The sequence below is a fragment of the Acinonyx jubatus genome, chromosome A3 (assembly GCF_027475565.1).
Source record: "Acinonyx jubatus isolate Ajub_Pintada_27869175 chromosome A3, VMU_Ajub_asm_v1.0, whole genome shotgun sequence".
Lineage (NCBI taxonomy): Eukaryota > Metazoa > Chordata > Mammalia > Carnivora > Felidae > Acinonyx > Acinonyx jubatus.
Window position 1 is genome coordinate 14,345,624 of NC_069388.1, and position 25,646 is coordinate 14,371,269.

The window sequence follows — 25,646 nt, forward strand, 5'->3', positions numbered from 1 at the left end:
AGGAGTCCCTGGGATGCAGCCAGGGAGACAGGGAGAGAGAGGGAGAGGAGAGAGAGAGAGAGAGAGAGAGAGAGAGATCAACCATGTCCCTGGGGAGTCACTCAGCCTGACATTGTGCCTTGTCCAAGGGTGGGGGGAACAGGCAGAGGAGAATGACAGGGAGACCCTCTCTCATAACAGTTACAACAGCTACTGTTTATTGAGCACCCACCATGGGCCTGATGCTTTATGTATCGTCGCCCTTTTCAGCATGTCTGTGAGGGAGGCATGATTGTACTATTGTATACTGGCGTGCCTTGCCTCCGAGACAACAACAGCCTGCGTTTACGGAGTTCTTAGCAAGGGCCAGGCACTGTCCTCGGTGCTGAACATGGAAATCTATTTGAATTCTCAAAACCAATCCCAGCAGTTTGGTAGTGCTATCATCCTCATTTCACAAAGGAGGAATTTGAGGCACAAAGGGATTTGTGACGCGTTCAAGGTCAAACTGCTAATAAGTGGTGGAGTCATCACTGATCATGATTAAGTACCCTGGGCCACCATCCCCAGAGCCACTCTGCCTGTGCTGACTCTGCCACCCAGGAGGGCTTTGGTCTCAGAGAGTCCTGGGCTCAAATCCCACCACTTCCTCTCTGTGTGCTCTTGGTCGAGTCTTTCTACCTGTTTGACCTGTTTCTTCACCTGTACCCTGAAGGGGCCCACTCTGCCTCTCAGAAACACTATGAGGATTAGAGATGATGGATTTAAGTGGCGGATGAAGCTGGACATTCGCTTCTCTGGGCAGTCCTGACGTGGTTGACATGGAACCACAGCTGCCAAAGAGAGGCGCATTGCAGGGCCGGTTTAAGAGGCTCAGGCTGGGAGGGGGGACACGGAGAGGGAAATGAGAAATGCAAAAGAGTGAAAAATAAATACATGTGTCTGTCCAGGCTGGAGGCGGGAGAGGCGGGCGGAAGGCTGGGCTTAGCAGAATTGCTGCAGTAGCATTTCCAGAGCCTCACTCATTAGCCAAGCAGTGAATGGGCCTCCCCTCCCAGCGTGCCACCCTGCTGGCCCAGAGAGTCCAACTTCAGCCACAGGAGGGCCCCACCCAGAACCTCATCAGGTCTGGGCGCCATCCCCTCCCTAGCCAGGCACTCAGAAGGCAGCATCTGCTGGAAGTGAGGTCTGAGTCTCATCCCCTTGGGTGAAACTTGAGGTCTCAAGTCTCATCCCCTTGAGGTCCTGAGCACCGCCCCCCCGAGATTCCTCTTGAGTCTTCTACCTCACCCCCTGCTTTCTGGAAAGGTTCAGATGGCCCAGAAGGCTTTGCCTGTGTCTCCATCCAACCCCTCCCCCACCCCTCCCCTCCCCCCCATCCTGTCCAGCCTCACGTCCCAAGCCCTGATTTCGTCAAATTGAACATGATGTCAAATTAGAGCCATCTCTGGGACAGGCCGAGAGAAGCTCCCAGTTTAATGAGGCAGCGTCGAAAATCAATAACTTAATTGCCGCTGTTTGATGGACTTTTATCCAATTTATACTCTCCCCAACAGCCTACGTGCAGAGCGTGCGGAGCATGTGGAGAAGTGTGTGTGTGTGTGTGTGTGTGTGTGTGTGTGTGTGTGTGTGTGTGTTTCTGGGGGCAGGGACTGTCTGGGCACCTAGGGGGAGGGGCGAGGAGGGCAGGAGGGCCCATAGCCAACTACTTTCCAAAGGGAAAGCTGGGCCCTGCCATCCTCCTGCCCCAGATACAAATGACACTGGCCTCTGAGCCCCAGGGAACGTGGTTATCCTCTGGGCTGCCCCAACTCTCATCGGGTTGGAGGGGGAGGAAGGCAGGAGAAAGAGAATTCCCTTGAGAAGTCAGGAGGGGCTGGGGTGGGTAGGGAGACCCCTGCTTTGTGAGTCAGGTGCCTGGTTTCCAGTCCTGGCTCTAACCCTGACCCTTATGGCCTTAACTGATGAAGATGACCATTGCCACCACCCACTGAGAGACTGAGCCTAGTCTGCCCTGAGAGTTTGAAATGCATTCCCTCGACGACGTTAAGAACCAAGGACTACCCCCATTTGCTGATGAGGAAACAGATTCAGAGAGGCTGCCTTCCTACAGCTGGGAGCCACCAAAGGGAGATTTGAATCCTGCTCTGATTCCATGGTCATGCTTGAGCCACAGGAAGGCCCCAGATCAGGAAGCGGGTTGGGAGTCGGTGTGGGGATGGGGACTGTGAGGGGACTGGCCATGACCCCCAGCCCGCATCTCCTCCCCCAGCTTCCCTGGGGTGGGAAGGACAGGCACAGCGGCCCCCGGGTGACCCCCCGTCTCTCTTGGTACCCCGGGCCCAGGCACGTCGGTGATGCAGGTGATGGCCTCGGATGCGGATGACCCCACATACGGCAGCAGCGCTCGGCTTGTGTACAGCGTGCTGGACGGCGAGCACCACTTCACCGTGGACCCCAAGACCGGTGAGGGGCGGGGCCAGGTCAGAGGGGCGGGGCCTGGCGGACTCGGAGGAGGGGCGTGAGAGGGCGGGGCCAGAGGGCGGGCCAAGGTCTGCGATCCGCCTTCTACCCGGCCGGCCGGAGCGGGAGGGGTGTTGCCTGTTCCAGGGTTGCAGAGAGGGAAGGGCGGCCAGACAGAAAGAGCGAAGGGCTGAGGGACAGAAAAGAATAGGCCTGGGGGCGCCGGCAAGACTGGCAGAGAAACAAAGAAGCAGGATGCGGCCACATGGGGCGCCCTGAAAGGACTTCGGAGGTCCGAACTAAGCGGCCCTCGTGTCCTTGGTGCCAAACTGAGGCTAGTGTGGCCTGCAGCCCTTAGGGGGCCGGTCGTACGGTGTATTCGGGGGAGTCAGCTGGTGGAGGGCATCTCTGCAGCAGTTGTGAACGCTCTGTTCAAAGGGCAGTTGTTACGGATCTGTTGGGAGGACCCCGTTGGAGAAGAATGACTTCCTGGCTTCTTCTCCCTCCCCCGGCACCACCAAACACAGCCCCCACTCACTTCGTCTGAGGTTAGAACCCGATGACGTCTCTGAAGGGCCTTGCCAGAGTGGCAGGGAGGGCAGAGGAGGAGAGGCCCAGACCAGAGAAGCGCACAGCCAGCGGGGCGTGGCTGCGGGCGCCCAGCGGGGTGTTCTCCCTGCGCCCCGCGGGGGGGGGGGGGGGGGGCAGGGCAGGGGCGACGGCGGGAGATGAGACGCGGCAGCCCCGAATGTTTACCTGGTGCCGTCTTGGGACCCACAGTCCGGCGGGGGCTGGGGCACACGCACGAGCAGTTGGGATGCAAAGTTGTGGGAGGTGGTGGCAGCTGATCCCCCAAAGGCCCAGAAAGTGCGGTCCTGAACGCGATTCAGAGAGGGGCATTCTAGGCAGCGGGCATGGTGCGGGCAAAAAACTAGGAAGGGAAAGAACAGCCTGAGGCATGAGGGGAGTTGTAAGCAACTCAGGACTGGGGAAGCAGGCAGGCTGAGATGTGACGTGGGCTGGCTGGCGGGGGCCCGACTGGGCCCAGTCAGTATAAGCCAGGCTCAAGACCTTGGATTTTATTCTAAGGGTAGTGGGGGAGGGTGTATGTGCGTGATGGATCTGGGTTTTGGGTTTTTGTTTGGGTGTTTGTTTTCTTGAGGTCGGGGGTTAAGGATTCCAGGCTATGAGCACAGTTATAATTGTATTATCTCACACATAGTATCTTTGTCATTTTTTTTCTCCTTGCAAAAGTAATACATTTTAGGAAACATTCCAGCATTTTAAAATGTTAAAAAAGAAAGAAAGAAAGAAGAAAAGGAAAAAGAAAACAAAATTCCTACCCTTATCTCCAGTAATTGTGGCCCAAAGGTAGCCACTTGGTGTATATATCCTAGGAGATTTTGGACTCGCTCACTTGAAAAATATTAAGTTTTTTAAATAGGTAACACACTTCAAGGTTCAAAACTCAAAAAGTAGTCCAAACAGATATTTAGTGGAAATTCCTCACCCCTTCCATCCCCCAGCCACCCAGTCTGTGTCCCCAAGGCAACCAATGTAATTTTCTTGGATATCTTTCCAGAGCTATTCTATGCATGTACAAGAAAATAGGTACATGTATTTGTTTTATTTTTCTATACAAACGGTAGCTATAAACACACACTATACACACTGCTTGCCTTTTTCACTTAACAATACATCTTGAAGATTATTCTATATCAGTACATAAAGAGCTTCCTCATTCTTTTATTTAACAGCTGTTGTGGATACACTAAAATTTATTTCACCAGTCCCCTATTGATGGACACTTACGCTGTTTCCAATCTTTTGCTACAACGAACAATGCTACAGTGAATAACCTCACACATACATCATTTTGTGCTTGTGTGAGTGTATCTGCAGGATAATTTCGGGGAAGTGGAGAAGCTGGGTCAAAGAGCACATGCATTTGGAGTCTGGATAGATAATGCCGAAAGGTACCAGATTACACTCCCGAGAGCCACGTAGGAAGGCACCTGTTTCCCCTCCTCCTCACCAACACTCTGGGTTCATTGATGACTTTTAGGCAGGGAAGTGACATGCTCAGGTTTTCATTTTAACAAGATCCCTCGGGCTGCTCTCGATAGCATGGCTCAGAGGCGGCAATTGAATTCAGGGAGACTCAGTAGCCTGGGGTGCCCAGCAGAGAGCCCCAAAGGACAAACACCAAGGTCTGTGCCTTTTCTCAGCCCCTACCCAGCCTCCTTAACCTGCTCCATCCAGTTAGGGAGCCAAAGATGACACAGGATTGGTGGTGAGGGTTAGTTGAGATGCGGAGGAGGGAGAATGAGAGATGACAGTGAGATCCTGCCCAGGGCAAACCTTGGGGACCTGGATGAATGTAGGGGACTAGATTGAGGGGTTCCCACCTTTGGGTCTTGGGATGGGAAGGGGGCCCATCTACAGCAACAGAAGGAGGAATGTGGATTAAGAAAACTAGGAGCAGAAGAATGAGTGAATGTGCCCTGGGATCTGGTGCAGAGCTAATTAATTCCATTTTAACCATAGTGGCTTTAAGATGAGCGAAGGGAGGAAAGAAACATTTAGAACATCTAGGAGGCCGTCCAAAACATGGCCCAGAGCTCTCTGAATAGCCAGGGCTCTTTAAGCTTTGGTCTCCCATGCACACAAGAGGGATAATAAATTCTCATCTCACATGATTACTGTGAGGGTCCAACGGGAGAGTTCCTTCACTCACTCAACAGCTCTTTGTTGAGTGCCTACTAAGTGCCCGGCTCTAAGCATATGGCAGGAGGCAAATCTAAGACCCTACCCTCCAGGAGCTTTCATCCAAGGAGGGAATACAGACAGTAAGCATATCAATGTGTAACAGAACGTCAGGTAGCAACAAGACACAGAAAGCAGGGTAAGGGGATTGACCTAGCTGAAGAAATCAGGACAGGCCTTTCTGGGGAGGTGACCTCAGGCAGAGACGCGAGTGAAGTGAGGGTATGAGTGTCTAGGAGGGAGCGTGCAGGCCAAGGGAGCAGCAAGCATACAAAGTGCTCGGCTCAGTATCTGCTACCTGCCCATACACCGAGGGGCTGCTGCCGCTGCTGAAGCCTTCATTCATTCAGCCCGACGAGGGGGCCTTAGAGTTGGTCCCCTTTCAGAAAGAGGAAGAGACCGGACGTGGAAAGAAGGGAGGGGCTGGGATTGAGTCTGGGAGGTGGCAGGGGTGAGCAGTTGGAAGACCAGACTCCAAGACGATGAGGACGGCCAGGTTGTAAGCCAGAGCATGGAGGAGGGTGGCAAGTGGGAGGCCGTGGGGCCCAGGGGGCGGGGCAGGAAGGGCTCCCAAGAGGCCAGCAAGCGGGCACCAGGCTAGGAAGATGAGGCAGCGCACACGAGCTCCCCGTCCTAGGGTCCTCAACTTGCTCAGTCGGAGAAGGTCTTTGCTGACATTTCCCAGGAAGGACCAGACTCCCCTCCCCCGCCCCCCACCTACCCTTGCCTTCAGCCCCACTGCAGGAGCCGCCCTGGTGCCATTCCCAGCCCGAGCTCCATTTCCCCAGCCAGGAATATTCCGCTGATGCGGGTCTATATTTAGCAGCTGCTGCGAGGTACAGTCTGTTCTCGCTGTGCAGATAGCAGGGAGCAGAGCCGGAACGGGCCCTGAGAGGAAGGTGTGAGGGAAAGGAGGAGGCGGGGTGCCATGAGGCCGAGTGCCAGAGGAGGAATTAACTTGTGTGTTTTAAAGGCCAGGCCTGCCAGCAAGCCCCCCACAGGGGCTACGGGGATGGCATTTGTGGGCTAATGAGGCATCGCTTGGGCTCCAGGGCCCCTTCTGCAGAATTTGGAGGGGACAGCAGGGGTGGCGAGGACGACAGCTGGAACTGGGGGCGATGGGTGAGGACAAGGCTGCAGGGAGCCGTGGCCAGGTTCTAATTCCCAGCCCCCTCCACTACCACCGCCCCCGCAGGAATAGCAAGGCTCTCTCAGAGACTTCAAGATACCTGCTGAAAAGTCTCAATTGGGGCCAGACATGTCTGTTTTCCCGGGATGAATGAAACAAACCTTTGCTGAGCACCTTCTAAGTGCCAGATCCTTGGGTCAGGATGATAAACTAAATCTGGTTTCTGCCCCCACGGGGCTTCTGTTCCAACAGAGAAGCCAGAGACCAACAGACAATGCCACCCAGACAGTGAGAGGGGGGACAGAGGGTCCGTGGCCGTAGGTCAGGCAGTCCAGATGTTTACTGAACACCTACTATGTGCCAGACCCGATAGGTAAGATGATGAACAAGGCCAGTATGAACCTCTGCCCTCATGGAACTTATTTATCGGGTAACCAAATCCAGGACTTGAGGAGTGGGGGGATCATCAAGGCATCCCCGGAATGTGAGACCTGTCACTGGCAACTTTGTCTCATTGAACCGTAGCCCCATTTTATAGAATAGGAAGCTGAGGCTCAGGGGGACTCAAGAACTTGCTCAAGGTCAGATAGCATGTAAATGGCGGAATGAAGACTCGAACCAGTCTGTCTGACTCCAAAGTCCCTCCTTTTTGTACTGCCTCATATGTGACTCTGTGGCCCTTATGCATAGTAGGTCCTCAATAAGTAGTAAGTAGCATAGTAGGTCCTCAGTAAGTAGATCTAATAAATGAGTGAATGAAGGGACTTAACCGAGCCAGAAGGTTTCAAGAATGACTGTAGGGGCGCCTGGGTGGCTCAGTCAGTTAAGCGTCCGACTCTGGGTTTCAGCTCAGGTCATGATCTCACAGCTTTGTGGGTTCGAGCCCCACATCAGGCTCAGTGCTGGCAGTACAGAGCCTGCTTGGGATTCTCTCTCTCCCTCTCTAGCTGCCCTTCCCCCACTAGTGCTGTCTCTGTCTCTCTCACTCAGTCTCACAGAGCCGGGGGAAAAGGCACCAGCCTCCAGGGTGCTCCTCCCAGCATCAGAAGGTGGGAAGTGGGGAGCGGAACACAGCAGGTTAACAAAATATGCCGTCAATTCCTCCCACCCCTCTAGATAAAGTGACTTGGCCACTGCTCCTATCGAGAGGGGAAGTCTTGAGGGGTGCCTGGCTGGCTGAATCTGTACAGCCTGAGACTCTTGATCTCAGAGTCATGAGTTTGAGCCCCTCGTTGGGCTTACCGAAGAAAACAAAAGAAAGAAAAGAGGCGGAGTCTTGAATCTGGGAGCAGAGACTGTGTTCTGCCAAGTCCCAGATTAGACCTTAGGAGACCTCGTGGCCTTCACTCTTCCTCTTCGAAGACCACCATCTAAGGAAGCTAGCCGGGCTGCTAGAGACAGGAGAAGCCCCAGCTGACAGCCGGGACCAGCTGCCACACGTATGAGGCATGAGGCCACATTGGGCCTTTCAGGCAGCTGATGAGCCAGTGAAACGCGGCTGCACGAGTGAGCCCAGGAGAGGAACGGGCCCGGGAACGTGATTTCTCCATCAGCTATCTACGGCTGTATGACAAACTGCGCCCAAACATAGTGACTTCAAGCAGCAACAGTTTATTATTGGTCATAATTCTGTGCGTTGGCTGGGCAGTTCTTTTGCTGGGGTCACTCGTGTGGCAACAGTCAGCGGGCCAGTCAGCTGGGACAGCTGGCGTGGCTGGGCCCCTCCCTCCGTGTGGCCTTTCCTCCTGGGCTTTTTTCCAGCACAGTGGTCTGGGGGTTCCAAGAGGACAGGCCCCCCAGCACACAAGGGCTGGTCGAGCCTCCGCTTCTGTCACACTCGCTGATGCCGCGTTGGCCAAAGCAAGCTGCGTGGCCAAGAGTCCGTGTGCCAGGCGGTGACCCAAGGGTGTGCGTGACAGCTGGTGTGCTTTAGGCGGTGCACTGCAACCTACCGCTGGGTGTGATCCCAGGGCTGGGTCTAGAGGCAGCAGAGCCGCTGGGTACCCACCTCCTAGTCTCCCAGAGATGACAGCTGATCATCTACATGCCTTCATGACCAGTTTCCAAGAGTTTAGTGTCCCCACGTCCTCTGGAGCTAGAAGTGGCAGGGGCAGCAAGGAGTCCACCCACGGGGGTGGACCTCGGCCAGAGCCTAGCCCTCAGCCCCACTCACGAGCTTTTGGAGCACGAGCTCACAGACGCTCGGCGGCCCCGAACCCCAACACCCCTCTATATTCAGTGAGGTCCTGGATGCAAAGCGAATGCACACAGCTTAGCAGGCGGTAAGGGCTCCACTGCTCAGCTCCCCTCCGGGCCCCTCTGACTGGTGCACTCAGGGAGCCCCTGTCTCTGGCCCGGTGGCCATGCCACCATCGGTCTGTCTGCTCTCCCTTTCCTCCCTCCCACCACCTTTCTTCACCCCTTCCCAGCGCTGTGACTCCGTTGTCTGTCTCAGTTGTTCTCTGCCTTTCTCTCCCCGCTCCGTTCTTTCTCTCCCTGCTCCTCTCTCTCCAGGCCTTTGGCTTCCCGTTCTTCTCTCTCCGTGTGTCCTCCTGAGTGTGCATTTCTCTCTGCTTGACCACTCCCTTCTTTTCCTCTCTCTTTCTGGGCTCCTTAGGTCTCCCTCACCGTCTGTTCCCTGGTCACGAAGGCACTGTCCCCAGTGCCTGTCTCTCTCGTCTCTTCCCTCCTGCCTCTCACTAGGTTCCTCTCCATCTCTCTTCCCCAGGCCCCCGTGTCTTTTCTGTCTCTTCTCTCTCGTCTTCTGCTCTTTCCCTCCTTCCAGCCCCCCGGGGCAGAGAGCACTGGTGGGCCCACCTTCCCCATTCAGTCCCCGCCATCTGGGGCTGCAGAGCCTCAGCGGACAGACCAGCAGAGGCCCTGGGCCCTCCCCTCATCACCAGAAGGGCGCCCTGTTCCCAGTCCCAGTGTCGGGGCGCAGCACCTGGGGCGGGTCAAGGAGGGCCTGCTCTGACCAGAATTGGGGTTGGTGGGGCGGGTGCTGCTACTGACATCTAGTGGGTAAGCGTTATGCCACCCAAAGCGGCCATCGCGCCAAGGTTGAGAATGCCCGTTCTTCGGGGAGGTATTGTATTTGTCCCATTTTACAGATAAGGAGGTTCAGAGGAAGGGATTTGCCCAAGATCACATGGCCAACAAATGGCAGATCTGGGATTTATCCCAAGTTCAGCTGCTTCTAAGACCCCTCTGACCTGGGGAAGACCATTCTCAGAGGGGTCATCAGCAGGGAGCCTATTGAGGGGACTGGGAGGCCGCCGATGGAGGGTCTGCACGGCTCTTGATCAGACAGAGGACACATTTTCCGTATCTCCGTGCGATCCCATAAACGCAGGGCCACCTCCTAGATGCCCTCCCCCTGGCTCCCCCAGCCACACGTACAAATGCACACACACGCTGCAACCTCTCCCCTCGTTCTGTTGCCTGTATTGGAGTCTGGGGGCTGTCTGGGGACATCAGGAGCCGGAGATTGGGTTTTATGGGGCGCATCTTGGGGCTGCTGGTGCATGACTCCACCTGGCGCTCAGGCCCCGGGCACCACCTGTCACCACCTGGTCCTCGGCAGGTTGGAATGAGTGGCGGGGGAGGCTCTGAATGCCTCATCGACTCTCCCCTCCACCTTGGGCTCCCACTGGCAGGGAGACAAGAAGCCCGGCCTTCCGCTCGGCAGAATTAATCTTGCGGTCACCCCCATTCCTGCGGCCCCTGCCCCTCTTGCACTGACAGCTTGAAGGATCACCTGATCAGTGATCAGCTAGTGCCTGGACAGAGCATCTAAGGCCGGGCACAGGGACCCTAGGGCTGACTCCGGGGTGGAGAGAGGTGGGTGAAAATAAGAGTGCGCACTTGTAGCCGTGAGGGTGCACGTGCGTGGGCGTATGTGCGATCTCACGTATGTTCTTGCGTGCGCTTTTATGTAAGTGTATGGAACGTACCCGGTGTGTGAATCCGGGTGAGTGAGTCGGTGCCCTGTAACACTCCGCGAGCCGCTGCTCCTTGCCTGGCTCTGGTGAGCGCCACCGACAGATGAAGAGCACATCTGTTTGAGCAGATGTGAGTGCGAGTTATCTGTACGAGCACATCTGCGTGAGCGCGTGGGGGAGCGTGTGCCCTCGTGCGCGCCGGCCGCTGGGCCTGCTTCTGGACATTGCCACCTCCGCGTCTTCTGCGCTCCCCTCCTGAACTTGCCCGAGCCCGGCGGCTGCCCGTGGCGGGGTCTCCGTGTCAGCCGCCAGCTTTGGGGGGGGGGGGGGGCATCCGTGGCCTCACTCTCACTCACCCACAGGCGTGATCCGGACGGCCGTGCCCGACCTCGACCGCGAGAGCCAGGAGCGCTACGAGGTGGTGATCCAGGCCACAGACATGGCGGGCCAGCTGGGCGGCCTCTCGGGCTCCACCACCGTCACCATTGTGGTCACCGACGTCAACGACAACCCACCCCGCTTCCCGCAGAGTGAGTGAGGCCTTCCCAGGGGGACACGGTCACATCTGCATCTGCCCAGCACCTCTCCCGTCGGGCTGCTGTGGCGGGGGTCCTGGGGGTGTCCGTTCTTCCTTCCAGGCCACCAAGCGACCGCATGACCTCATGCTTCCCCTTCGGCTTCGGCCAAAGGAAGGACTGGAATCTGTCTGTCCACCCAAGTCACCCACTTACCCCCAGGCCCCCGCCCATCGTGCTTCTTGCAGAGGAAGCCCTCAGAGTTGTCTGATTTCCCACGCGGCCACGTAACACGGTTACCTTCCCACCCCTCACCTTGCTTCCTGCCGAGGCTGAGCCCCATCCGTCCACCTGCTCCAGCCCCTCGCTGGCCCGAGCGCACACCCCACTCCGCTTATTCCATGTGATGTGCCACAGACCCAAGTTTGCAAAGGGTAGGACTGGTGGGGGACACGGGGGTGCAGACAGCGACCGCAGCCAGGCCGAGGTCCACCCACGCTGCATGGAGAAGCTGAGGTCCGGGGTGACAGGCCCGTCCCCACAGTGAGCCCAGAGGACAGGACCCTGTTCTGAATTCTTTCCGCTCTCCGCCTCTCCTGGCACAACCGGGGATGGGAGGCTGGCTCCGTGGCCGAGTCCCTCGCCTCCCCATCAGCCCAGCCAGCCCCTCTGTCCAGGCCTCGGCTGGGAGCCGCACTGGGGAAGCTACCGAAGCTGGCAGAGACTAAATGCCGCGGGGAGCCGGGCTGATCCCTATCGGAGAGTCATTACTTGAGGTCTGCTGCTCTCACATTAGGCCCGCCACAGGGGACTGACCCCCGCGAGATAAGGGAATCCAATCCCTTAGCTGAGAGCGCACCATCATCAGGGCCTAGCGCCTCAGCCCAGACTCAGAGTGGGGTGGGCAGAGCCTGGAGCCAGCTCTGTGTCGCGCGGGGGGGGGAGGGGGCCAGGGAGCCCAGTGCGGAAACTGGCCCGCCCACTCCCCCGGCCCAGCCGCACTGCTGATGGGGGCGCTTGGAGGCAGCGTGGGGACGGGTGGGGACCTCCCAGTCTCATGCCCAGTTGGGTGGGGCTCTGTGCCAGCTCTGAGCCACAAGCAGTGGGGCAGAGCTGAGGAGAGGGACCCCGGGCCCCTGGAAGACTCTTGTCTACTTATTCGCTTATTCATTCTTTCTCTCTTTTGAACATTTCTTTATTGTGAGCCACGCACCCAAACGGGAGGGTGTAAAATATAAATGGCCCGTTTGGCAAATAATTCTAAAGCGGACACTTCCCACAACCACCCTTGAAGACCACCCCCCCCCCCGAAGCCTCCATGTGCCTTTCCTGATCATAACTCACCCCCACACTCCCTCCTCCAGAGTTAAGCACCATCTGCTTTTGAGATTGCCACCTCTTTGCTTTGGAGTCACTTGACCTATACACGCATCACCTGACGTCCCTCCTTAAGTTCACCTGTTTTTTTAACCTTATATAAACAGAATCCTACCATATAACCTGGTTGTGTCTTGCCCCCCCCACCCCCTTAAAATTCGTAGGTCATGCTTGTGGCTACAATGTATTCATTTTCATTGCTGGATCATGTTCCACCATGTACCCATTCTATGTCCACGGACATTTGGTTTGTTTCCAGTTTGAGGCCATTATGAAGGATACTGCTGCATAAGTTGTTGTACCTCGCTGAACATCTCCAAGTCGCGTTTTGCGCGCATTTCCCCAGTGTATGTACAGAGGAAGAGAGGAATAGCTGCCTCATAGGATGTACTCATCTTCAGCTTTACTAAATGAAGCCAGACTGTTCCCCCCGCGAAAAAATGCACGCATCCGCTATAGGACATCCTCACCACCACTTGCTATTGTCAGACTCTTGAATCCGGGTTAACCCCGCGAGCGTAGACGAGTAACTCCTGCTCCTTTCCGTTCATTCACTCTCTAGTCACTCACACATTTCATTTATGTGACAGTTTGGTGTTCTGCCAGGCTTCGAGGACGCCTGATGAATAAGAGATACGGTTCCTGCCTTCCAGGAGCTCACACCCCAGACAGAGGAGACAGGAGAGAGCGGGGAGAGAACAGGCAGAAAGGGAGAGGGAAATGAGGGAAGCCTTACCAAGCGGGATGAGCTTGGTGGCCCTGGGGCACAGGAGCAGAGCCTGGAGATTAGTCTGAGAAGGCTCCCTGGAGGAGGGAACATTCAGGAAGACTGAAGGAAGGGTAGGAATTGGGGAGGGCGCAAAAGAAGGGAAAAGAGAGGGAGATAAGGCATTACAAGTACCTCGGGCAGGTCTGGGCTTGGGGAGAGGGAGGCTGAGGCTGCAGACTTGGGCAGGGGCCAGGCAGCAAGCGTCCTGTGGGGCAGGCCGAAGGTCTCGGACAGCCTCACCTCAGGGCAGCGGGAGCTATGGAAGGGATTCAAGCAGGGGAGTGGCACCATCAGCCTGTTTTAGAAAGAGCCCCGTGCCGGCTGTTGTGTGAGAATGAATCAGAGGCCGCCGTTTCACACAAGTCATCCAGGCTTGGGGACTCCAAGAGGCACATCCCCAGCTCCACGGCCCCTGCGTCACCTGCACTGGCCCAGCATTTCACAAATGACCCTCATCTCGGCCTCAACTCTGGGACGAGAGCAGGGTACTGCTTGTGTCCCATCTGACCTCATTTCTTCTTGTTTCTGCTCTGCTTCTCCCCTCCAGCCACAACGGCCATCTTGCCATTCTTCAAACACGCCAGGCATTTACACCCACCTCAGGGCCTTTGCACCTGCCATTCCCTCTGTCTGGAATGCTCTTTCCCAAATATCTGCTTGGCCTACTCCCTCACCTCCCTCAGACTTTTGCAAAAATGTCATCTTCCCCGGGAGCCTTTCTTGATTCCCCTATTTAAAACTCCACACACACCCTCATCGGTATTCTCCGTTCCCCTTCCCCTACTTTATTTTTCTCCAAAGCACCTATCACCATTTGATATACTGCCTGTTTTACTGATGTGATTGTTTGTGTCTTTCTCTTCCTGCTTAAGAGGAAGGCACTGAGAGCTGGGATTTGGGTCTGTTTTGCTTGTTGCCATCAGCCCGGTGCCTAGAACTGCATCTGAGATGTCGCAGGTGCTTAACAAATCTGTGGAAATGAAGGAATCAATGTCATGAACACCAACGGCAACAGAAAAATCAGCATGAAGCCCCACTACCGTAATATAGTTTGTTCCTGTTATCGAGCAGCCACCATGGGCCAGGCTCTGTACTAAGCACTTTTCATGCTCCATCATCTCAGTCAATCGGGATAATGGCAGTGCTGTTAGGAAGACACTATTATTATTTCCATTCTACAGATGAGGACACCAAGGCTGAGGATTACACAGCCAGGGCTGACTCCAGAGCCTGGGCCTTGACCGCTGTGCTCCTCTGTGCCCCTCGTGGGCAGATGGGGAAACCGAAGCCCTCCAATCTACAGGCACTTTCCCTAACCAATCAGCAAATAAACCCAGGGTCAGAATGAGGACCCTCCTCTTTGCACTGCCCGCTTGCGAGCCCCTTGCAGACACTGTCCTCCCCGGAGCCCATCTGGACCCCCCCCCTCCTGTCCCCTAAAGCTGGTGGAAGTCAGGGTAGGGGCTGCTCCCCATCCCTGTTCACAGCTGTGTCCCCTACAGAGATGTACCAGTTCAGCATTCAGGAGTCGGCCCCCATCGGCACGGCTGTGGGACGAGTGAAGGCCGAGGACTCAGACGTGGGCGAGAACACAGACATGACTTACCACCTCAAGGAGGAAAGCGGCAGCGGCGGCCATGTGTTCAAGGTCACCACGGACAGCGACACTCAGGAGGCCATCATTGTAGTGCAGAAGGTGTGCCCCCCCCCCCCCCCGCCGCCCCCACCGCCTCGAGGGACAGGGGAGGCCGACCCAGGGTGGCCAGGTCTGGGAGGCCTCAGAGCAGCCAGACAGCCCCACCCCACTCGGCTCCAGAGATGAGGTCGCTCCAGAGACCCAGGACCAGCCTGGGGAAACAGTGATGGCACCAGTCCCATTTTGCAAATGAGAAAATGAGGCCCAGAGAGGATACTCGGCTTGTGCAGGTTGCACAGCTAGTTACGCGAGCCAGGATTCAAACCAGATTTGGCTCTGTGCTCGTGTAATCACTGCCACAGGTTCCTTCGAGTCCACACCCTTGACTCTCATCATTTCCTTTAATTCTCGTGTTTCCCTCTGAAGAGACTTCAGTCCTTCGGCCCATTTTTGCCAGTGAGAAAACAGAGGCTCAGAGGGGTAAAAGGGCTGGCCCAGGGTCATACCAGGAGGGGGCAGAGTCCGGATTTGAACCCCGGTTGGTCTGGTCACTCCAGGATGGGATGCTCGCTCCCTGCCCTTGTCCAGAAGCTAGCTCTCCCCGCCCCCCCCCACTCAGCCAGATTGTGTCGCCCTAAATCTGCTGCTGTCAGCCTGGGTCCTGCCTTCTGGGACCCACAGCAACACCTGCCCCGAGGGCCCTTCTTTCACTCAATGAGCATCTAACGACCTGCTCCCTACCTGGCCTCCGGGGTGTGAAAAGAGAAGACCCCCAGTTTCTCCAGCTACTTCCCATAAGATTAAAATATAATAGCTATTACTACTAATAATAAAGTGTAGACTGTGTGCTAGGCACTCTTCAACTGCTTTTCATGTATTAACTTATTCGATCCCTAGGGTACTATTATTGCCCGTTTTATAGATGAGAAACTGAGGCCATGAAAATTCAATAATCTGCATCCAAGGTCACGTACCTTGCAGAGCAGAGTAGGGCTATGAGCCCAGGCAGTCTGGCTCCAGAATCCACCCTTTTTTTTTTTTTAAATAATTTTTAAAGATGTTTTTATTTATTTGGGGCGGGGGGAGGGACAGAGAGAGAGGGAGACAGAGATTCCAAAATAGGACCCACGCTGTCAGCGTGAAGTCCGACATGGGGCTGGAGTCCACAAGCCATAAGATCGTGACTGAGCCATCCAGGCACCCCACACTTTTTTTTAAATGTTTATTTATGTATTTGGGGGGCAGGTGCAGAGAGAGAGGGGAGGGGAGAGAGAGAACCCAAGTAGGCTCTGTGCTGCCAGCACAGAGCCCGCTGTGGGGCTCGATCTCACGAACCCGGTAAGATCAAGGCCTGAGCCGCAATCAGGAGTGGGATGCCTAACCAACTGAGCCACCCAGGCGCCCCCAGAATCAACCCTTTTAAGCTTACATGGCTTTCAGTCTTCTGAGCTCCACTTGTCCTCACTGGAAGATGAGCCCATTTCACAGATGGGGACCAGCATCACAGAGCAGCAGAGTCAGGTCCCAAGTCCCGCCTCTGCATTTGCTCTCATCCCCAGGCTGCTCCTAATCCCCTCCCCCCATCCCGGGCCCCTCCCACCTGCTCCAGCCCTGGCGCCTGAGGCCTCTCTGTGGAGTCACGCTGGCTCGGGGAGCGGAGCCCATGCCTGATTGATGGCCTGGCTCCAAAGCCCATCGCTCACTCACAGGCTCGGCTACCGCCAGCCTCCCTGCGTCCTGATTTCCCAGGCAACAGGACAGAGGGCGGAGGTGGTCTTTTTGCTGCTGGAGAAGGTGCGGGGGGGGGGGGGGGGGATGTTCTGAGAGAAACGGAGGGTCGCTACGCACGGGGCAGGTCCCCAGGAAGGTTACTCTTGCCACTCAGATAGCTCCCCCCACACTACTGAGGTGGCTGAGCTCCGCCACTGTGATTTCTCTTTGCTGTAAGGCGTTGTCTTTAGAAGGCCGGAGCGGACACACAGCCCTGGAGCTCATTCATCAGAAGGTCACCCATTAGTACTCCCTGATGAGAAGCAAGGCTCAGCGTGGGTTTAGCCAGATTTCCAAGGAAAGCTCTAAGGCAGCCTGGCTTATCAGGCTCAACTCACATTAGTTGCTGCTGCCTACACAGCACACCGGGGGAATGTCTCTTTAACCCTCACAACTGAGGCCCAGAGAGGCTAAATAGATGGCCCACAGACACACAGCAAGTCAGCCGCAGAACCAGTGCGCTGTCCTCTCCCGTGAGGAGGGGCCAGGACTCGAGAGCTGCGCTGGCCCCGGGTTTGAATCCTGCCTCTGCCGGTGACTAAGTGACCTTGGGCGAAGTTACAGAGCCTTCTGGGCCTCCACGTGCTCCTGTGTAAAATGAGAGAATCACAACCCAAGCCTCTTAGGGATGTTGTAAAATCAGATGAGTTAATGTATTTAAAGCACTGGTGCCTAGTAAGTGCTTCGTGAATTAATACATGAATCAAATGCCCCAACATTCTGTGCTGGGAGGCGGGAAGTTGGGGGGGGGGGGCGGCGGGGCAGTGGCCTTTAGCCCTGATGGGCTGTGTGTCCCTAGGCAAGACTGTCCCCTGCCGTCTCACTTTGCCCACCTGCGACCAGGGAAGGTTGGTCTGGGTCTCCAACCGCTGGTTCCTTGGTGCAGTCCATTGCTCGGACTCCCGGGCAGGGTCGACGTGACCTTGGGCCAGCCCCGCCCCCTCTGGGCCCGCCTCCCTCACCTCCTCTCCCGACGCGGACCCCACCCGGCCCCCTCACCCACCCTCTGCTCCCTCCCCGCAGCGCCTGGACTTCGAGTCCCAGCCCGTGCACACCGTGGTCCTGGAGGCCCTCAACAAGTTCGTGGATCCCCGCTTCGCTGACTTGGGCACGTTCCGCGACCAGGCGATCGTGCGCGTGGCCGTGACCGACGTGGACGAGCCCCCCGAGTTCCGGCCGCCCTCCGGCCTCCTGGAGGTGCAGGAGGACGCGCAGGTGGGCTCCCTGGTCGGCGTGGTGACGGCGCGGGACCCCGACGCCGCCAACCGGCCCGTCCGGTGAGACCCCCGCCCGGGGCCACGCCTGCTGCCTGCTATCCCGCCACCGCCCCGCGGACGGACTGCGGGCACAGGGGGAGGGGCGGGGGGGGGGGGAGAGAAGGAGGGTGGACACAGAGACCAAGGAAACAGGTGTGAGAACGGTCACCGAGAGGCAAGGGACTCAGGACAAGGAGGGAGACCCAGGAGCGACAGACGCCGCAGAGTGAACCGGGCTCAGCCCCTCTCCTCTGTGTATACTGGCTCCCCCGGTGCCCTCAGCCTATCCATCCACATGCCTATGACCCCCGATTCCACACTCTTGCTCACCTGGCCATCTGGCTCCCCTAGGCACCCCAGACTTCACCATGTTCAGCTCCAGGTCTCTCCACCCAAAGAAAACAAAAACATAAACACCCTAACAGTTCAGATCAAAAATGTTGGAGACCCCCTGACTCCCGCCTCTCTCTCACACCTCCCTCCGAACCACCGGCACGTCCCCGCCATCCCCGCTTTAGCAGGCTATCCAGAATCCGACCGCCTGTCTCCACGTCTGCTGCTACCCCCATTCCTGAACTTCCCCCTACCCCGCGCTGGTCTCCCTGCTTCTGCCCCGCCCCCTCTTTAATCCGGAACTGGCCCGGGAGGCTCAAGATCCTGCCCAAACAGAAATCAGAGCACCGCCCTCCTCTGCTCAGAGCCTCCCCGCCCCCCTCCCCAGAGGCGCCCATCTGGCTCAGAATAAAAGACCAAGCTCTCACAATGACCCCCAGAGCCATGAGCTCTGTACCCTCTCTGACCCTTGCTCCCATGGCCCTGCTTCCTAGTTCTCTGCTCAGCCACACTGGCCCCCTCACAGCCCCACAGATGTACCAAGCTCACTCTCGGCCTCCGGGCCCTTTGTGACTGTTGATTCCTCTGCCTAGAATGTTCCCCTCCTTAGTACCCCCGCAATCTGTCGTCCTACTTCCCCCCCCCCCCGCCGCCGTCTTTGCTCGGCACCCCCCCCAACCCCCAGCCCCACCGCATCACGATCTGACATACGACCTATTTTTCTGACTACTTTGCGTGTCTCCGTTCCACCATAAGATAAGCTCCGTGAGGGTAGGGGATTCTGTTTACCCTCAGGGCCTAGCCTGACGCCCAGCACTCAGTGGACACTCACTGCCTGCATGGTGAGTGACTGGAATAGAAAAGCAGACAAAGACTGAGAAAAGAGACAGAGAGAGACTCAAGGGGATGGGGAGAGACCCCCAATGGGAGGAGGAGGCCAGAGAGAGGGGGGAGCCACTGGAAAGAGGGGGAGTACCTAAAAGAGGCAGAGGGCCTACCTGACAATGTAGAGACAGCGGAGATTTGCTGAGAAAGCCAGAAAGGGGAAGAAAGAGAAACAGACACAGGGAGAGAGAGGGGCGAGCAGGGAGGGGGGCAGGAGGGTCCAGGGGAGGGGACGCTGCAGCTCTGTCGGTGTCCCTGACTGTGACCCAAGCTGGAAGAAGGTCGGACAGAAGAGAAGGGAAGAAAGGCTGCAGCAGAAACTGATCCCGAGGACGTCAGGGGGTAGGGGCAATGGCCATTGTTGGACAGACAGGAAGGAGATTCCTGAGCTCCCTGCTTCCTCCCCGAAATCCCTGTGCATAATCAGTAAGTAGTCCCTGAACCAACTATGTGGCTGAGCAGTGAAGAGAGGGAGAAAGGAGGTTAGTTTGAGGATCTCTGCATTACACAATTCCGGATGGGTAACATTCTCATCACCATCCATGGGAAGGGTTCTCTGAGTTGTACAGTGCACAGCCTGTGCAATCTTACATGGCGGCCCTGGGTGAGGACGCAGAGAAGCCATCCTGCCACTGTCTGTGGGCTCCCAGACCGGGAAATGCCCTCAGGGGTCTTAAAAGACCTCCTTGGAGGAGGCAGGAAACTAACCGAGCTGGTCCCTGTGTATGGTCAGGTGTAAATACGAGGTGAAGGGCATTCCAGGCAGAGGAACAGCATGTGCAGACAGATGGAGGCAGAAGAGTGGTAGATGTACCTAGAGAAGAGCAGCTGTGGCGGCTACAGCGGGCTGAGGGAGACGAGGCAGCAAAAGCCAAGTCGGACAGGCCGCGAGGGCCTCTGTCCAGAGGGCCTGGGCCGCCCCTGCCCTCCTCACTGCCGCCTCTGAGCTCCTCCGTTGCCCTTCCGCCCAGGCATCTGGCGGCATCTCCCTAGCCTCTGGCTGGACCGCAGACCTCTCCCAGGAGGGAATCGTCACCCACGGTTGGGAGGAAACTGGGGGCCAGGCCGGGGAGGAGGTGCCCCCGGAACCTTCCCAGGGAGTTGAGAGCCAGGAGTAGGAGCTGAGTCCTTGCCTCCCAGGTTAGTGCTCCCGTCTGCCTGCTCCCCTCCCCTGCAGTGTGGCTCTCACACCCCCTCTTGGTCTCCCCCTCCTCCCTCCCTTGGCTTCCCTTTCCTCCGGCTTTTATCTGCTCGGAAAGGGCCGACTTTGAAACCAGCTTCTCGCCCTCTTTCATCTCCCTTTGCTGGCCCCTTCCCTGGGGCTCCGCAGCGAGGAGGAGCTCGAGACAGGTCCAATTTAACACCACAAACATTTACCCAGCTCCTCCTCATGCCCGCCCGGCCCTGAGCCAGGCCCGGGGAAGCTGACTCAGCCAAGGGCAGAGCTGGGGAGGAGCACCCCCGTCTACAGAGGACAGACATGGAAACAAGAGGCCGGTGAGGTGCCACTGAGAGACAGAAGGGCTCCTCATGGGACCCACGTACTGCCCAGAGCCCAGCTTGTATCCCAGCTCCTGATCGCTAAGGGTCAGCGACTCAAGTCACCACCTACACGTTGAGTCAAGGGGGAAACAAAGGTAAAAAAAAAACCTCTTCCCCGGACGCGTAGAGTCTGCCTTCTCCCGGGGTGGGGACACAGTCTACAAGTAGTGAAGCATTCGTTGACAGTCTTGAAATAATTGCTGAGAAGAGCTATGAAGGGAGTAAACAGGGTAATGGGATAAGGAGGGTTGGGGCAGCAGGGGCTACTATGGAATGAGTAGTTGAGGAGTTGGCAGATGAGCTGAGATCAGATAAAGAGAGAGGCCGACCTGTGAAGCTGTGAGGAAGAGCGGTCAGGTTCAGGTGGAGGGAACAGCGAGTGCAAAGGTCCTGAGGCAGGGGCGGCTTGGTATGTTCCTGGAGGTGAAGACATTAAGTGGTGTCCTGGGAGATTTTGCCTACCACATTAGGCACCTGGGGAATGCAGAGGTGCAGATACACAGAGTGATATCTTTCTGAGTTCTGCACTGGGAAGAGTGGACAGTGCCTCGCATTGTGGCATTTCCCCCTCAGGAGGAATCATACTCGTTTTACAGAGGGAGCTGAAGCACAGAGAGAAGTGACTCTCCCAGTGTCATGCCGCTTGAAAGAGGAAGGAATGGTTTAACCCATTATTGTCAGCTTCTTGAGCCCAGCCTCCGGTTCGTGTCCACCCCTGCTTCTTACTCTCTGTGTGGTTAGGTGTCCTCCCCTGTGCGGAAGGCACAGAGGCGAATCAGATGCGGGCCGACAGGAGGGCTAGGCCCCCACGTGAAGGCATCTAGTGACAGATCTAAGTCCCAGTGGTCTTGGCCTGAGGCAGGGGCTGGGGGAGTACAGAACTCCACGGAAGGGCAAGTAATCGGTGCGCGCCACGGAGGGGAGTGAGCCCAGGCTTCCCCAGAAGGCCCCAGAGCGAGGCTGAAGAGGCGAGATTGGACCAGGGAGAGGGCGCTCCAGGTTGGGGTGACGGTGAGCGCCGGGCGACAGGAACAGAGCCACGGAGCCAGGAGGTTAAGTCCAGCCGCAGGATGATTAGCTGGACGAGCTCGTGTCAGGGTGTGCGGCGATGAGGACAGAGGGGCACTTGGGACAGGCTGGGAAGGACCCTGGACGTCAGGCGAAGCAGTAGGACTCTGTGCTTAGGCGATGGGAAGCCTTGGAAGCTTTGGAGGGAGGAAGGACGGTGCTCAGATGGGCTCATCTCTGAGGGGCAGAGAGGCCCTTGATCAGCCCAGCGTAGCCCTACAGCCCGGCGGGTCTCCCTTGAACACTGAAAACAGCCAAGCCCACACTGGACCAGAGGGAGCAAATATCTCATTGCCTCCCAGCTCTCCACAGTGGGGTGCGGCAGAAAGTACGTAGGCTCTGGAATCCAAGAGGGCCTGGTTCGGAATCCCAGCTCAGTTATAGAGCCGTGGGAAAATCGCTGGACCTACAGCGAGCCCCAGTTTTCCCATCTCTAAAATGGGCATCACGATAGTACCTGCCTCATTCTTTTACTCAAAAAAAAAAAAAAAAAAAAGGTATTAAATGTCTCCTGTGTCCTACTAGGTTCTGTGCTTGGCGTTCCCAGGGTTGGAGGGAGGCTTGTTTGGCACATAGTAGGTCCTCAGGAAATGGACATTACTATTTTTCTTCGTGGCCTGGCCACCCGTTTCTACCCTTCATTCCGCAGCCAGTACTAACCACATACGAATTCCCAGGCATCATGTTTGGGCTTTAAGTGGGTGTCTTAAGCCGGGGCTGGGGAGGGGGGCAGGGTGTGGGCGGGTAGGAGAGAAAGAGTCACAGACAGGGTGGAGGGGGCAGAGGGGACTCCCTGCTGGCGGGTGGGGGAGCCCCTTTTGCATCTGAAGAGATTCTCCCTCCAGTGGCTCCGTCATTCAGCCTCCTACTGAGCCCACAGGGGAGCGCTGGGCAGGCCAGACACGCGGGAGCCTGAGCCTTTCGTGTTTATCGCGCCTGTGTGCGCTGTCTATGCAGATAGTTACCTGGAGAAAAACCACATGCACACCGGGGCCAGGAAGCAGTACCCTCCCCACTCCTCCCACCCTTAACCTTGACGACAGTGGCATTTGGGGCTGTTAGAGTGTGTGGGAGTGCCCGCAGGTGTACCCGGTTGGCCCTGAGGGGAGTGTTCTTAAGACCTGAGGCCCTGGACCCCTGTGGGCTGGGAACCTGGCTCTGCCACTATGCAGCCCTTTCGACCCAGGGCAAGGCGTCCGGCTTCTGAGAGCCCAGTTTCCTCATCTGCGACATGGGGGTGATAAGAGTACCCGGGAAGATCTGAGGAGCTCACGCGTGTAAAGCCCGCCCGCAGGCCTGGCAAAAAGCATCAGAGCTGACTCACCGGGCACGCGGCAGGTGCCCAGTGGCTCTCGCGAGTGTTGTGCTGCTAGTCGCTTGTCTAACCCTCGCCGCCGCGGGGTCCGCAGTAAGGCAGGTCTTGATAGTATCTCCATTCTTAAGAGGAGGAAACTGAAGAACAGAGAGATTAAGTGATTTACCCAAGGCCACACAGCTAGATTTCAAACGAAGGCCGCTGGGCACCAGATGGGCACTGCAGACCTCCATCCCGGGGCCTCCCCTGCACGCGTGCACGTGCGTGCACCCGCACGCGCACGCACACTAGCTGACACCTACCCACACTCTCTCGCTGCACTTCTGCACCCACACCTGTGCTGCTTCCCCTTCCTGCCCTCCAGGCCCCGGCGGACTGAACCAGGAGCAGGACCTTCCAGACTCACAGCTGCCTCCTGCCCTTCTCAGCCCGCTGGCAATACTCTGGGCCGTCCATACAGGGTGCCTCCCACAAACCCCCCCCCCAACCCAGAGCACACGGACCACATTCTGGGTGGGAGGGGCTCCTGCGTACCCCTTACCAGACGGTTCTGAATAATAATTAGAATAACAATAGTTCCCTCTCACGGAGTAATTTTCCTAGAGCTCAGCTAGGCACCTTATCCCCCAGCTAGGCATTTAATCCTCCCAGCAACTTGCAAGGTAGGATTATCATTTCCATTTTGCTCAAAATTAAGGTTCAAAGATGGAAGTGACTTGTCAGGGGCATCGTAGACTTGGACCCACACCCAGGGCTAAGCGGCTGCCTCTCTCGAGCGTTTGCTTTTCCAACAGCACAGCAGTATCTCTCTCTCTCTCTCTCTTTCTCACACACACACACACACACACACACACACACACACGGTTTCCACCCACAACACAGACCAGCCGCACAACTCATGCACCTACACGTGAGGTCCACAAGCCTCCCCCCCATGTTTGCCAGGTCGTGCTCCCTGCCTCCTGCTGCGCCCCTCCACCCCTCCCTCCCACTCACTGGCTGGCTTCTTGAGCTGGAACAAAACCACCTGGGCTCAGCCAGCCACGCTGACTTGCAACCCCAAGTCTTTTGCTGGTTAATGGCAGGTCCCTGCAGCCCGCCCCACGGCCTTGGGAACAGCTGCCTCCACTTAGATTCCAGCCGCCCCCTTCCCCTCCAGGAGGGAACAAAAGAGAGAAGCTGGGAGGAGAGACAACAGGAGGGAGGTCTGAGCAGGAAGGGGAGAAGCAAGAAGGTGGTAGGCATCCTTCCACAAGCTCTCACACCCGGCTCCCCCCAGTGATCAGGAGCCCCAGGCTGTGCAGGCCTTGGCCTTCTCCTGGACTCTGTTCTCCCACCGGTAAAACCAAGAGGAGGTTCCTTCCAGCTGAGCTGACACTCAGAGGTTGGTTCTTCCTCCTCTGGACCCAAACATCTGTCAGGGCCAGGCTGGGGGCAAAGGGGACCTGAGGCGCCATGCTTCGCAGTTTTGGATGGTTCAGCGAGCTAAAAAGAACTCTGGGTATAGAGTCCCCAGTATGGGTACAAATTCCAATTCTGTGACAGTCCCTGTGCAATTTTAGGCAGGGTCATCACTAGCCCACATGGCATCTTTGCATAAATAAGGAAAAAAATCCCTCTCTGAGAAGATACTCCCTCAGCTAGGACACGTGGCTTGGCAAGCTGAACACTGACTGGTTAGACTTTCACTCCGCTTCACCCCTTCAGCCTGGTACCTTTGTGCAGGACACAGCCTGCACAACCGTACGTGGCAGTCCTAAGCTTGGCAAGTTTCCTCTCTGAGCCCCAGTGTCTTCCTCTGTAAGACGGGGGAGATCCCATCAGCATAACAGGATGCTAGGTGGTCACCTCATCTATCTCGTTTTGCCCTTTTATCCCCGGGACGTAGCACAGAGGAGGCACTCAATGTCTGGGCATAAAGGAACGCACAGAGAGCTGGCTGCAGGAAAAGCAGGCTACAAACTATTAAGTGCTGTCTAGTGGAAGGAAGTGTCATCTTAGGTCACTTTCACCCGGGTCAGGAGGGCCCAGGTTGGTCAGGGGCAAGGAGGAGGTGGGTTTAGCAGCTGAGGGACAGGAAGGAGAGTTAGTGGGGGCTGCGGAGCCTGGCTGTAATGCCCACTATCCCCACAGGCACAGCCTTTTATAGTTGGTCACACAGTTTGCCTTCGCTGCCTTTGCCCCCATCCTAGTAACTATGCAAAGAATAAGGGCTGTCACCTATGCCCAGTCCCATGAATTAGCTCCTCTAACCCACACCGGTGTGAGGTGAGTATAAATCACCCGTTTTCCAGATAAACAGAGGCCAAGGAGGTCAGTGACTTGTCCAAGGTCACACCGGTAGAGGAGGTAGGCCAGGATTCAAACCCAGCTCTGTCTCAGACCCGTCAGTTCCACTGGGTGTCATCATTCCCATTTAACAGATGAAGAAACGGAGGCCCCTGAAAGTTTGGTAATGCAGCTAAGCCCCACTGAAGGGTCCACCTCGGGACTTTGTGCCTCCAGCAGGGGGCGTTTCTCGTGTCCTCACCTTCCTGGGCCTCAGTTTCCCTTCTCGGAGATGGGGAAAGGGCCCCTCTCCGCCCTGTGGGAGGGGCCTGGCGGCTCAGGCTGAGCCCCGCCCTGCCGAGCTTCTTTGTCCTCGTCGCACAATGCGCCCTTGCTTGGCATTCGAGGCCTTTGTGGGCCGCGCAGCCCGGCGGCGCCCCCCGCCCGCGTTATCAGCGCCGGGAAGCGGCGGCCGGAGCTGGCGGGGCCTCTCTGGGCCGCCGCCCGAGACATGTGTTGGACACGGGCCTTTCAGGCCTGGAGCCGCCGCACAAAGGCCCGGGAAGAAGGCGGAACAAAGGGCTTTTTCACGCGGCAACTGAAAAGCCGCAGATTAGCTCGCGCGTGCTGCGCA

The 25,646-nt window shown here is 56.9% G+C and overlaps 1 protein-coding gene and 1 long non-coding RNA gene across 2 annotated transcripts in view; one reads left to right on the forward strand and one right to left on the reverse strand.

The window, feature by feature from the left end:
* The window catches only part of CDH22 (cadherin 22), a 120,735-nt gene that overhangs the window by 72,769 nt on the left and 22,320 nt on the right, over positions 1 to 25,646 (forward strand). Inside the window, exons 4-7 of the mRNA XM_053199878.1 lie at positions 2,326 to 2,445; positions 10,641 to 10,808; positions 14,442 to 14,635; positions 17,369 to 17,622. Coding sequence (XP_053055853.1) covers positions 2,326 to 2,445; positions 10,641 to 10,808; positions 14,442 to 14,635; positions 17,369 to 17,622 — 736 coding nt within the window. The remainder of the gene's footprint in view (positions 1 to 2,325; positions 2,446 to 10,640; positions 10,809 to 14,441; positions 14,636 to 17,368; positions 17,623 to 25,646) is intronic.
* LOC128311104 (uncharacterized) lies at positions 20,964 to 25,587 on the reverse strand. Its single transcript, XR_008289077.1, has 4 exons — positions 25,275 to 25,587; positions 22,703 to 22,881; positions 22,299 to 22,394; positions 20,964 to 21,112 (listed from the first exon to the last, which is right to left on the reverse strand). It is a non-coding gene; the product is annotated as an uncharacterized LOC128311104 (long non-coding RNA).